General features: G+C 54.6%; 1 protein-coding gene across 9 annotated transcripts in view; it reads right to left on the bottom strand.

Moving 5' to 3' along the window:
• LOC122375535 (neural-cadherin-like) overlaps nucleotides 1–13,595 on the bottom strand; it is a 117,827-nt gene that overhangs the window by 54,746 nt on the left and 49,486 nt on the right. For all 9 annotated transcript variants that reach the window (XM_043355016.1, XM_043355030.1, XM_043355023.1 and 6 more), the window contains 4 exons: nucleotides 10,622–10,868; nucleotides 8,189–8,405; nucleotides 4,913–5,189; nucleotides 1,259–1,542 (listed from right to left, as the gene is read on the bottom strand). In XM_043355016.1, the coding sequence (XP_043210951.1) occupies nucleotides 1,259–1,542; nucleotides 4,913–5,189; nucleotides 8,189–8,405; nucleotides 10,622–10,868 (1,025 nt within the window). The remainder of the gene's footprint in view (nucleotides 1–1,258; nucleotides 1,543–4,912; nucleotides 5,190–8,188; nucleotides 8,406–10,621; nucleotides 10,869–13,595) is intronic.

Genomic DNA, 13,595 nt, shown 5'->3' with positions numbered 1-13,595 from the left:
AGGCCGCCCGAGTCAGTGGTCTAAAGATGACCGTGTGCTGCGACAGTGTGCAGTGTTGTGGGATGTGTTAATTCAAGGACCGCGGCGCGGTGCCTGGCACAGAATGTCGCGATGTGGCCGCTATCTCGCGGTGTATCCGTGTATCTGTGATGTTTGGGGAATTAAACTGTCTCCTGACGTTAATGTCGGCGTCGTTGGAGTCATTTCTGACGTCAGAAGCTGCATAGTTCACCGGAAGGTTTCAGATGACTCATGACACTCAGTAATGGGACTCCAGACATCTCCAAATCTCACAGAATCTGCCCCACCAGTGACCTTACTCAAAGGTCACCGGCGCATTATACCCGTCACTAGCCGCACTGGGGCCTGCACGGAACTCAACAAAACGAACGGCCGACTCAATTCATAATTTTGCAGAGACCCGCCGAGCAGCATACATTCTCATTTATGACGACCATAACGAAATGGTTCCCAGAAGCCGGGAGGCATCCCGACAGTTCTCATGAATCATTCCCCCGAATTATGTCGCGGAAACGTTGAAACAGTGTGCATTCGCCACGTAGCGCCCAGTTTCAAAGAACACCATGACTTATCACTAACATGATAGGCCAGCGGGTGGGTTCAACTCTCTGGAGCCATTAGAGGATCGCCATCACCCCACCGGCCACCACCCAGTCATTCCGTTACTATGCACGGTGCCCATCGCATCGTGTCCGGAAACGTGACAAGGGTCGTTAGCGGCGCCATTTCGCGGACCAGTGACCGAGATGATCGTACAATCTGCGCTGAGACTGAGAAAAGACGGACAACAGCCGCCTCCGACGCTAGGGCTCCTTTCCGGAGAATAGATGAGCTGCTGAACAATGGCGATGGGTGCATGGAAATGGTGCGATTTTCTGCTGGTGGCTCAAATCGGTGGGACAGGTGACAAGTACACTACATGGAGAGTACACATCACAAAGTGTGGCTTTGTCTGAGGAAAGATAAGCAAGAGGTGACGCTGCTTGTGGATCCGCATGAATGGGCTACAGAACAGCACGGATCAAGTTGTAAAGGAGAGAAGCCAACCTCGGAAAACACGGAAGCCAACCTCCCATCCTAGAAACGAGAATCACACAATGATGTAGTTAGGACATTCGAGATACTTTCCGTGGGAACGAAATCGTCATCCACCTTCAATAGGTCTGAAGTAAGGAAACCTGCCAGTCGCCCACCCTACCCACTATCCCATCTCTTCCCCTCCCCTCTTACCACTCACCTCGTATTTATCCCGGTCGAGCTCGATGGCGCCGTTCCTCAGCCGTATAACACCCGTGTTCTGCTCGATCATGAACTGGCCGTAGGTGTTGCCGCCGTTGGCGAAGCCGTACTTGACGCGGTCGCCGTCCTTGTCCGATGCCACCACGGTGGTGACGAGCGCGTTGGGGCCGGCGTTCTCGTCCACATTGGGCGTGTACACCTGCTGCGTGAAGCGCGGCTCCTCGTCGTTCTTGTTTTTGGTGTACACGCGGACAGTGGCGGTGCCCGTCTTGGCCGGCTCGCCTGCGGCGGAGGGAGGGCGAGGGATGTTAGTTCAGGGTCATGGGGATTAGTGCGAGGGGTTGGATGAGCATATAATCGGCGTGAGAAACAACTGGAATTTGGCAACAACCTTTTGATTAAATTATTTACTAAATAGAAAGTTCCCATAATAACCGTAAATTGCTAATTAGCAAACCACTACAAAGCGTCTATCGAGCTACTGAAATATGGCACAAATATCGCTGAGAATGGACATGGTGCGAACAGCACGCTACATATGATCACCCTTGCTGGAGCAGCGGCACCGCTACCCAGCTCATTATATGGTAACCCCCCCCCTCCCCCACCTTGCAGTGCAAAAGACCTCGGCTCCGCCCATTACCCTTCCCCTCGCCACCGAATGGCCCCAGTCGAGGTCACAGTCTAAACGCTGAGCACCCACCGTCCTCGGGGTAAACCGACATCCACTGGTGGGGGGAGGGGGGTCACGACCCCGTCAAAGCCCCCTCCCCCTAACGCATTAGCCCATGATCAATGCTGCGCACCACTGCATAAATCGCGGGCAGCGCGGGTCCGCCCAGTAACTCAATGGGTCCCCCGACCACCGGCGAACGGCATTCAAACCAGGCTATGGCATGAATGAAACGCTAATTAAGTCGTTAGAGCATCAGTTCACCGACCGAATGGTCACAATGAACCGGTACCCCTCCCCGTCCCGCGAAGGAAGGCACCTAGTTAGACTGCTCAGCCGTCGCCGTCGCCGGCTCGGGGGTTAGTAATGCGACTGTCAGTGGCGGCGGCGGAGACTCTGGGTATCTAAGCTCGGCTCACACCAGCGGCGGGTAGTTACCCTCTGGGTGATGCTATCAGAGCCCATAGGTGGGACAGGCACGCTCCGGAGTGGCGTGAGACGAGGCAGCCGATGGGATGCGAGCCGACGCGGTTAATTGACACTGATTAGGCCGAGCATGTGTAGCAGGGAGGTTATTTATCTTGACCTACATCGCCGCATAACTTAGCATTATGACTTGTTTTGTGTCCCGTTTTCGCATAATCAATGCAATCATGTTCAAGCCCAGAACAAAGCTTTCCTCTCTCCCTATGTCACCTCGGTTCCCGCCTTGCCCCACTAGTCTCTCCTTCCCACCCCTACATCCCATTGCGTCTCGTTCTCCCTGACCCTCCATCCCTGCCTCCCATCACCCGGCGGCACCTTTCCTGCCGCTGCCGGCCGTTTTAGAGTCCGCAGTACGCTCCCCGTCCGCGGCCGACTGTCTGGCCGAGCCCGGCCTCAGACGATCAATAGCCCGCTCCCATCGGCCGGTCGGAGCGCCGCAGCGCCGCGGCAGCTCGTGCGACGCACAGCTCGAGCTCAGCAGCGGGCGGCACTCGAGGCAGCAGCGGCGGCGGGGCTGAGACCGCCCCAGGGCTAACGGCCACGCGCCGGTCCGACCCGACGCCCGGCCGGTGACCGTTTGAACTGGCAGTGGCGACCGCGGACGTCCTTGAAGACTTACCACGCGAGGCCAATCGGACGGTTGTCGCTGCTATGTGGAAGAATTAGGGGTGGGGTTGGGGTAGGGATGAGCATTAGGGGTAGGGTTTGGGGTAGGGGTACGGCAGGTTACATCGACAGGCAAGACAGGTATGTAACCGGTCGACGGATACGGAACACATGGGAGGCTGGGGGGGGGGGGGGGGGGGGCTAACACAGGTACGATCAACGAGGGGTATGAAAACGGTCAGCGGCAGTTTCGGCGTGACCTCTGCAACTGGCAGAATGTGGATGGGTCGGAGTCGCGACCAAGCTCGATAACGCACAGAAGGCCAAGACCGATATAACCAGACAGTAACCAGCACGGGAGAAAGAGGCGAGGGATAAGAGCCGAATGGTTTGAAGGGTGGGATAGAGGTCCGATGCGCACAATCGTGTGTGAGTTTATGGGAAATTCAAAGACTAGTGCATAATTACTACAAATGAGGATTAGCAGTTGAGCCCCAAACCCACAAAGCTATGGCTGCGCTTGGCCGTGCGAAGCTACGGTGATACAAATAACGCGCACCTTGCAGCCGTTTTACACTGCATCGATTTACGCCACAAACAATTTGTTGGCCCGTAGTCAAACACTGACCGTATGTGCATGTCCTTAGCGTTTGAACGTCCCTGCCATTTCAAAGTCAAGGCTGTGCCCCAGACGAGGCCTGGGTGGAAAATAGCATACAGGACTAGCTTCATTATATCTACCAACCGCCAGCTTCTTCGAAATAGACGACCTTCACGCGTCATCCGGACGATTGCATAATTAAACTCGAGACATGACCTCTCACCGAACCGGATTCAACTCAGGACTTTGGCATTGAATGTAACGTGAAACCACCCTTGAAGCGGGCATCTCTCAGCTCCGACAGCCATTTCTCGCATTTCTCTCAGCCCAGCGCCCGTATACAGAGAGGAGGCGGCGGACGCGGCGGCCCACACGAGAACAGCACGGCACCGATCAATGCGGCTCGCAGGCCAGCTGAGCATTTGAGCGCGCAGACCGAGCGCAGAGGACGGTTTGAATCTACATCTGCCGCCGCTGCTGCCGGCAGTCACAGTGAAGGGTCACAGGCACAGTCACTGTCAAAGCTACAGCTATAACTACAGCTTTAGCCTCGCCACCGCTACTGGCAATCATAGACCAGTGGAGTGCCATGGGCAGTGGACAAGATGTAAGACAACGGTGGACATTGGGTACTTAGGGTAATGGGTGATAGGTAATGTAAAGGCAAACGGTGGGAGGTGAGGATAGGATGATGCCTGACGGGACGCGGGCGAGAGGCGATGGGAGGCTGGTGATTAGTGGTCGATGGGCGATGGACGATGGTCGAAGGTCGATAGCGACGAACGGTGGGCGACAGCCGGTGGGCAGTGAGCTGCAGTGGCCGATAGCCGATTGAACGCCGACGGCCGCAGCTGTTGCCACGGAGAAATTAGAAGGCAGGCCTCACAACCGACGGCCGTTAGACCGCAGCAGGAAAGATGATGCAGATTACAGCAGAGCCCGTGTGGACCGCCGAGCGTTGCTTGGAACTACCTACTGCTTAACATATAATCCCTTCCATCAAAATGATCAGCATGAAACAGCCTACCTCACTCAGCTAAATGTATTGCTTTCTTTTCGATCTAAATATTTTCATGGTTTACTATAGTTAAACAAAATGTGTCCCTAAATTTTTACTACCTATTTCAAAAACGTTGCGCTTAGGAAATTTTTGCCATTTCAAAATCGATGCACTTAGGTATCATTTGTTCCCAAATTTCTATACCCTAACCTCCGCCCCTCCCTTCTCCCTCTCTCCCCAACCCTTCCCCTGCTCCCCCCGTCCCCCTCTCCCCTCCCCGACGCACCTCTGTCGGTGGCGGTGACCAGGAACTGGTAGAGCCCGTTGTTGTTGTCCGCGTCCAGCACTCGGTTGTTGTAGATGACCCCCTTGTCGTCCACGCGGAAGTGGTCGTCGGACACGGAGTAGGTGAGGTCGGCGTTGGTGCCGCTGTCGGCGTCCGTGCCCTTGACGCGGATCAGCTCGGAGCCGATCGGGATGTCCTCCTCGACGTTGTGCGTCTGGTAGTCGGGCAGCTCAAACTTGGGTGAGTTGTCGTTCACATCCATCACCTTGATGGTCAGCTGCGGGACGGAACAGAGCGGCGTGAGAAAAGGGCTCATGAAAAACAAGGAGGGGCTACGAAAGAGTGGAGCGCTAGCAGCAAAATACGAATACGATACATATTACAATTAAAAACATCGAAAACGGGTAAGTGCAACAGATAACTTCGATGACAAATATTTCATGAATTTGCTTTTTATGTGACTCGATGACAGAATTGGAAGGAGTTTGGGCTCCACGTCGTATCTGCTAGGCCATTTAATTACATGTCTAGTCCGGGCAATTCGTAATAATGAGCAGGATAATCAATACACTATTGAGAAGAACGAATGTAAAAGTAGCTACACAATATTTAAAAATGCAGCTCAAGATCAGAAAGAGAAAGTGGGTTTAAGAGAAACTCCTCAGTCCTCAAGACCATGGTGAATAATCTGCTTCAAGAGCAGCAGCCTGAGACATTTCCTCCCGCAGAGGGCTCTGCGCTCAATAGTTCAGAGTTTGGTGCTTTCGCGAGTATCTTACTGCATCACAGTTTACGGGAACGGATCCGCGGCGAACGATGCTCGCATGCTCAAGGTTGTCAATTTTGCAGCGCGTGTAGTGACCGGTCTTAGGAAATCTGATCACATCTCTCGAGCGCGAAATCAGTTGTGTTTTATGGTCCCGCGGCAAATGCATGATTTGTATACCTTGACTGCAGCTCACAAGATACTTGTCAGTGGAGAGCCGTCCGAACTGGCCTCACTCTTCCAGTGCTTTTCCGACGCGCGCAATTGTGACCGGCCAACTAGACAGGACGGGCGTCTTCGGCCGCCGGCTTTCCGAACCGTGACCGGACAGCGATCTTTTAGTTACCGAGCTGTGACGCTTCTCAACCGCCTACCAATCGAGACCCGAGCTCTGGGCCCGTCTGCTTTTAAGCGCGCTGCCAAGTCGCTGGTACTGCGGTAGCTTTTACGACCGTGTGTGCATGAGCGGTGTGTGCGTGTATGTATGCTGTGTACCTACATGTTGCGTGACATCCTTCCCACCTCATTGACACTTTGTTTTATCTATCTTACTTAAGGCACAGAATAGCCACAACCATGTGTGGAGTGTCTGTTGATGTAATACATACAATACATACATACAGCCCGGCACCCACATCTTTCCCACAGGGGGAGTTATTTGTCGACACCAGCAGCCCCGGGTGAGTGATGGGCGAAAGAAAGCCGCGCCGCGGACGCGCGTGCCTCGCATTATATGGACGGACCGAGCGGGCAGCGAGATGGTGAAGATGGAGAATCGAGATGGACTCGGGTCGACAGTCGGAGGGAGGGAGGGAGTGAGGGAGGAAGGGAGGGAGAGATAGAGATAGAGATAGAGATAGAGATAGAGATAGAGATAGAGATAGAGATAGAGATAGAGATAGAGATAGAGATAGAGATAGAGATAGAGATAGAGAGATAGAGATAGAGATAGAGATAGAGAGAGAGAGAGAGAGAGAGAGAGAGAGAGAGAGAGAGAGAGAGAGAGAGAGAGAGAGAGAGAGAGAGAGAGAGAGAGAGAGAGAGAGAGAGAGAGAGAGAGAGAGAGAAGGAAAGAAGACAGGGGCGAGGGAGGATGGAGGAAGGAAGCGAGGGAGATAGAGATGAGGAAGCTATTTCCCCGAAACTCAGAACTTCAAAGTACGGCAAGCCGGGCCTAGTTTTCGCGATACTGAATGCCTCCAAAACTGCATATGGCAGCCAAATTTCCGAAACTATTACTACGCTGATCAGTCAATTGCAATAGTTGGCCAACTTCAGCCCACTACGGCGACCGGAAGACACGCTGACAGCCGCCGTCTGACGGGAAATTCGCTCGCTCTTTTCGCTTCCATGAAATGCAAATGAAATGAGGAGCTGTCGCTGGCAGGTTGTTTGCGGCCGGCTCGGTCGTTTCCGAGTATTGGGAGGCCGCCCCAACATGTCAATTTCAGAGCACTCCTCAATATGCCGGCAGAAGACAAAAACACTGTGTGAGTGGCAGGCGTGAGGCGGCGGGGCGACAGAGGCGCGCTGTAGAAAGAACTGCACTGGCGGAAAGCCTTCCAACGCTCCAGTCTTACTCCCAGTCCGATATGAACCTCCCGTGTCCCATTCAGCTCCTACCGCCGGGCCCATTTTCTCCGAACGGCAGAATTCTGCGGTACATCACCGCGCACAGGCCGCTATCCCACCCACCCCCTACCATCGCGCACATTCACCTGACGTCCAAGACGGAGCGTTATCAGCCTACCCTGTAATGCAATCTATCCTGCCGCGCGCGCCCACGCGGTCCCAGGTTAGACCGGGCGCCCACTCAACTTCCCAAAGTCTGCCAGTGCCAGAGTGGTGCCAGAGGCGGCGGCAGCGCCACCCCCATGGGGCCACTCTCACTCGTTAACGGCGGAGAGGGGTGTACTTTGGAGCAGAGCAGGCATGCTGACGCAGGACGCCCACGCAGTCCCGAAATAATTCCACGAGCTCGACCTAACTTTGCAGCTGCTGGCTCCTGGGGCATACCAACGAGGAGTCTGAACGTTTGAACAAAGGCTTTTGTATCTGAATTCCAGTCGTCGCATCCAATCTCAACTTCGATTAAACACAACTTGTTTCACTTACAATAAGCGTATCTTCTCAGATACAGATAATACTTCAGTTGTATTCAAAGGTCACAAAATCAATTTCCCTTTTGATTCCAGGACATAACTTCATAGCAATACGAGATAAGCTCTTTAATGTGTGCCACATCTTTCAGAATCCTCCCCCTCCCCTCAAAAACTACTATTTCTTCTCAGTCGCGCAATTCTGACGCACTTTGCCTCTTTCCGCCGCACCACTTCCACCCGAAACGCTCAAACTAAACTTAATCATATCATCAATATCGAATATGTTATTGAACACTTCACTCTGTTCAAGAACCGTTTTCCACACCTCGTCCCTACCTCACATCCAAGCTACCTGTCGCAAAATGGACAGAGAAGCCCCCTCACGCCTCGGGCCATCTCTCCCCTCACCTCGACACTGGTGGAGAATCCTCCCGAGTCCTCTGTGGCCGTCACCACCAGGCTGTACATGTGCGGCTGACGCACGTCCTCAAAGTCCAGCTCCTTGGCCAGCTTCACCACGCCCGAGGTGGGGCCGATGTTGAACGTGCCGGCGCCCTGGCCCTCCGCCTTCAGCGTGTAGCGGATCTCGCGGTCGGCGAACGACTTGGCCTTCACAGAGATCACGCTGAAAACGGGGGAGGGTCGAGTCAGTACAGAGCGGTGTTCGGGTCAGCTCAGACAGACTTGAAGGGGAGGGAAATAATAGCAAAAGAGGAGATATTTCAACTGAGCGGCATTCGAGGTCTTAGTCAATTACCGCGTAGTTAACCCTACTGTATTTCTGTATCCGGCATGATGGGACCGCGGCCATGTTCGGACAGTTGACCGTGGAGCAAGACGTTTCCATGGTTTACTACTTCATATAACATATCACTTAGTGATACAGCGTCCCCAAGAGCACATCTCCATTACCATAACGACTCCAAGAAGACATTCGTAAGAGCAATAGCCAGCATGGGGAAATACCAGAGAGCCAAGTAAACCAGCAAATGCCACCTTTTCCCTCACGACAGCACCATCAATTCACTGCTGTTTGCCCTCGGCTCAGCCCGTACCAATCCTCAGGGAAGGTTCGGGCAGGGAGCCGCCACCCGGGGGCGGCTAATGCACGCGCTGTGGGTCACCTAGCAACGCACAGCATATAACGCACGCACGCGAGCCGCACACACGCCAGGCTCGCTGCCTCGGCTAAAAGCTGGCCACAAACGGACGCAAACCTTACCACGCCATAGCAATGCTCGAAACGCTACGCAAAACGCTTCGAACACGGTACGGTACGGTAGGTTACCTGCAGTACGCTACGGTACAGCTCAGCCGTCAGGTCCATACCCGACTTCATCCCCAGCCGTGCTGCCGCCATGAAAAGTCACCGCGATGCGTCTCACGTAGTGCGGTGTAATTCAAACCGCAGCGAGCACCCCGCGGTGAGGTGGCGGCCGGCCCGCTGCCAGGGGAGCGGCTATGAAGCTCAGACCCCGCCGGGCTGCGGTGTCTGTAAAAACGCGGCGCTCACCGGCGCCCACCACCCGGCGGCAGGGACGGGACGGTTCGGGGCGGGGTGGCGGGCTCAGGTGGCCAGACAGACACCGCGAAACGAGAAAAAAGCCTGACTGGTGCCGGTATCAGGGCTGAGAAGGATGGGGTGAGCGATGGGTACTACGGCGGCGGGGGCAGGGGTGGTGGCGGGGGCGGCGGCTGGTCCGCCCACTCAAGACCACAAGGCGGTGCGGTAAACGAATGCCACGGCTAACGGTGCCGCGCCGCCGCTGTCTGTCGGTGCCCCGGCCATACCCAGCTATCGGAATCCTCCCCCAAACAGACCGGCGCAGTCTGTGATCGACTTCGGGCAGCCGTGCACCGCACCGCGTGCACGACAGGCACGGCGTGCAAGGCCGGTGCACACTCGAACGGTGACATATGGCCGGTTCGAGCCATGTCGCCGACAGGCCGGTTTGTCATCACAGGGAGCCGCCGCGCCGGGTCCGTTGGATCCGCGGCCGGGTCCGCCGGGTCCGACGCTGCAGGGAGCCGCCGCCGAGTCCGTTGGATCCGCCACCGGGTCCGTTGGATCCGCGGCCGGGTCCGTTGGATCCGCCGCCGGGTCCGCCGGGTCCGACGCTGCAGGGAGCCGCCGCCGCCGCCGCCGGGTCCGCCGCGGCAGGGAGCCGCGGCACTCGAAGTAGCTCGGCGGCCGACGGACGTAAGCAAACAGCGCGAGCGCCGCGCCATCATCCGTCATTCACGTCAGCGCATTTGCAAAACACGGCCGAGCCACACGAGCCAGCCGTCCGCAGCCGTTCCCACGCCACCTACGAGGCATAACAAATGGTCCGCGCAGCAGGCCCGCCAATGTAACGTACCGTAATGCCGCCAGTCGCAGCGCAAATACTTCCGACTCGTAATGCGCGGCCGCACGAACAAAACGCCCACTCAGCGTTGTTCTTTTCGGTTACAGGTAAACTTCATTCCACTTAATGTTGTTCCTTGTTGTTATAGGGCAACTTCAGTTTCCGTTTCCCAGGTCATCCGCCAAAGAGTCCAGTGATTACATTTCACTCGCTGCATAGGTATTTTCGCAACATCGTCCACAGAGAAACGACGACAATAGCATGGGCAAAAATAAACCTGCCATTTTTTGGTACTTCGGTTTATGGAAAATTAGCACAATAAAAAGATATTTCCTATTAGGTACGTCACTTCCAGCCGTAATTTATGAATGTAAGAGGCGCTGTATAAAAACCACCAATTCTTCTTTATGAATATGCATAATATTCGAGACAGTTGGGACGAAGGTTTATGCAACGCTCATGCCTACCCCAATCGCGCGTCCGACCCACTCACTCGGTATCTTTCTGGTGATTCTCGAAGATCTTGGCCTCATATCCTGGCATGTAGAACTGGGGCTGCCGTTTGCCGCCGACGATGCTCAGCCGCTCCTCCTCTGTGGACTGGAACCTGCCCATGGCGTCCCGTCCGCCTTGGTCCTCTGCTCGCACGTACAGGAAGTATTCCATGTCCAACTGGAAGGGCTCCGAGCCGCGTGTGCGCACCACGCCCGACCGCTCGTCCACCTGGAACCGGCCGCCGGCTGCGAACGGAGGAAGAGAGGACGTTAGATAGGGGTCAGACAGAAAAGGCAGACCGTAAAAGGGTCAAAGGGACACATTTCTCAGGCAGTCAGACTGGCATTCAGTTATTATAGAAAGATCAGGCAATGGAAAGTCTCCACGACCACAAGACAAGACACTAGATCTTTGTTCCACAGCAGTGTAAACATCTAATGCTTCCATGAGGTAGCCGAAACATCGCATGCCTGCTGATAATTAGCTCCGACTAAGCACAATACATTGGAACATTCCGCCAACCATCAATATCCGGAGCACGTGACCAGGCGCACATAAAAAACGTCATCTCGCCGTGCGCATCACGTAACCGCCCGCAGCGCCGGCCAACCCTCTCCCCATATGTGTACTGACCACAGCCACTACGCTCCTCCCCACCCCTCCCCAGTGGGCGCGGCCGCCCCGGCGGTCAACAGGCTACCGAGGCGGCCGGCAGGCGGTGGGTGGACGGCCACCCCCTAAAGCCGGTCCGGACGTGCGGCAGGCACGCGCGGGCGCCGGCGCACTGTTGACCGAGGCCAGACGGGACAGGCGGAGACCACACAGGAAGACGGGCCGCCGACGGCTGTGACTTGTCACAGTGCCGCCTCACAGAGCTACTGCCCAACAGCGATTGACGCGAGAAATGTTAGTCGGTGATTAGTGGAATGACAACTACCAGACTCTGAGCTCGTCACAATCTGCTCTGTTCACCCCCGACTGAGCCTGTTTGGACTGATATGCACCAATCAAAACATTCAATATTTACCTAATCCGCTCACCATTGACGCCGTGCAGTGTGAGTGCACCCACCCACAATCACCGTACTACACTCCCCCCCCCCCCCCATCTAACCACGTGGGCGGTCCGCAGAGCGGTCAGACAGACCGGTTCTGGCCGCCGTGATTGTCCATCTGCCAGCCGTTCAGATGGTATCGGACCGACAATTAGCACCGCCGCGCGCTCCGTCCGTGGTCAGATCGGAGCGATGCCGCCATGACGGGTTCATATCTCCAACGTCAGAAAGAGGACCGGATTAGAGCATTCGTGGCGACTCTCCGCTAGCAAATTTAACATTTCCCCGGAATGCTGCATTGAGGATTACAAACTGGGCGATGAAGACTGAAGGGTCGCTTCCTGTTAGGTACTCATTAACCTTCCAGGCGGTGGGGGGGGGGGGGGCATTTTTTTGCCCCCCCCCTTTACTTTTTTCGATATATCTCGAGAACCGCTGCGCCGATCGTCACCAAACTTTCAGTACCCTCCCGGGAGCAGCTAGCGCACATTGTGACCAAAAATTTTTCCAAAGGCTATGATAGGTTGGCCGCTAATGACGTAAGAGTGACGTCATTTTTGCCATTTTCGACCCAAAAAAAGGTTTCGCGGGAAGAGCTGTCAGGCCTACAGCTTTAGAGATACAGAAAAATGTTTTTGACATAAAAGGTGTGGAATCAAAAGGGCTACAAAACTGCTATTTCGGTTTTTCGAATTTTTTGGATTTTGACCCCCAAAAATCAAAAAATAGATTTTTTTTTAATATAATAGCCAAAAAATCCAAAAAGTTTTTTGAATTTCGAAAAAACCGGAATATATGTGATAGTCCCTACCGCCTTCTATCTACATACCAAATTTGAGATCGATACCTCGTTTTTTGGCCAAGTTATAGCGAAAACACTGTTCAAAATTGATGACGTCAAATTTTCAAACTCAATTTTTAGCAATTCTAGACCTCGTAGCGCAAAACAAAGACCACCATTAGACTCCCCGTGACGAGCTGCATCGAATCGATACCCATTTTATACAAAAATATCAACTTTGAAATTTGACCTTCTTTGACCTGACCTTGACCTGACCTCCACCAGAAAGTGACCTAAACCGTACCTGATGGTCTTATAACCAACACCATTGAGTTGGAAATGAAAAACTGGCCATAAAACATGCATCACATAACCTTAGTAAAGTTGGGCTCATGTGGTGACCCTTGGTGACCTTTGGTGACCTGACCTGTGACCTGACCTGGTATGACCAGTGGCCTCTAATAGCAACATATGTACTAGACAACTGACGCCTTATCGCTGATTTTCGACAAAATGCGTTTTACTCGGTGTTATAGCGCTTTCCCTAGAAGCCCTGTGAACGGTGAAACATTTTATCTTTGACCTGACCTGTGACGTCATCGGTGACCCCGAGGTCAATGAAATTTGGTTTCCTTCGACAAATTTGACAGGGCTATCGAACGCCGTTTGAATTTTCCGGATCCGTCCAGTAGTTTCGGAGATACGGGGGGGGGCAAAAAAGTGCCCCCCCCCCCCCACCGCGTGGAAGGTGGCTGGTAGGCCCACCGCCTGCCGGGTTAAGCGCTCAAGATAAATGCCACTGGAGTTTCGTTAAACGATCTGAACATCTGACAGCATATGTGCAGAGCCCTGGTCCTAAAAATATCCTATCAAAATCGCTACCACCCCCCTGACCTGACCTCCACCACCCCCACCCCTCATCCCGCGCCCCACCCCGTCCGCGGCGCCTCGTCAGTCCCAGTGACGGTCGGGCCCCGCCCGGTGCACGTCTCTCCTAAACCGTCTCCTGACTCCGACAGGCCGCCAGCCGCGGCACAGCAGCACGATTGATCACCCCCGATCGAAGCGGCGGCGCCCTCCGTCTCTGAGAGGAGCCGAGTTGTTCTACGACCCCCAGACACTGAGGCAGGCACAGGC

The sequence above is a fragment of the Amphibalanus amphitrite genome, unplaced genomic scaffold (genome assembly GCF_019059575.1).
Source record: "Amphibalanus amphitrite isolate SeventyFive unplaced genomic scaffold, NRLGWU_Aamphi_draft 000041F_arrow, whole genome shotgun sequence".
Taxonomy (NCBI): Eukaryota; Metazoa; Arthropoda; class Thecostraca; order Balanomorpha; family Balanidae; genus Amphibalanus; species Amphibalanus amphitrite.
This window is presented reverse-complemented; position numbering and strand designations above follow the sequence as displayed.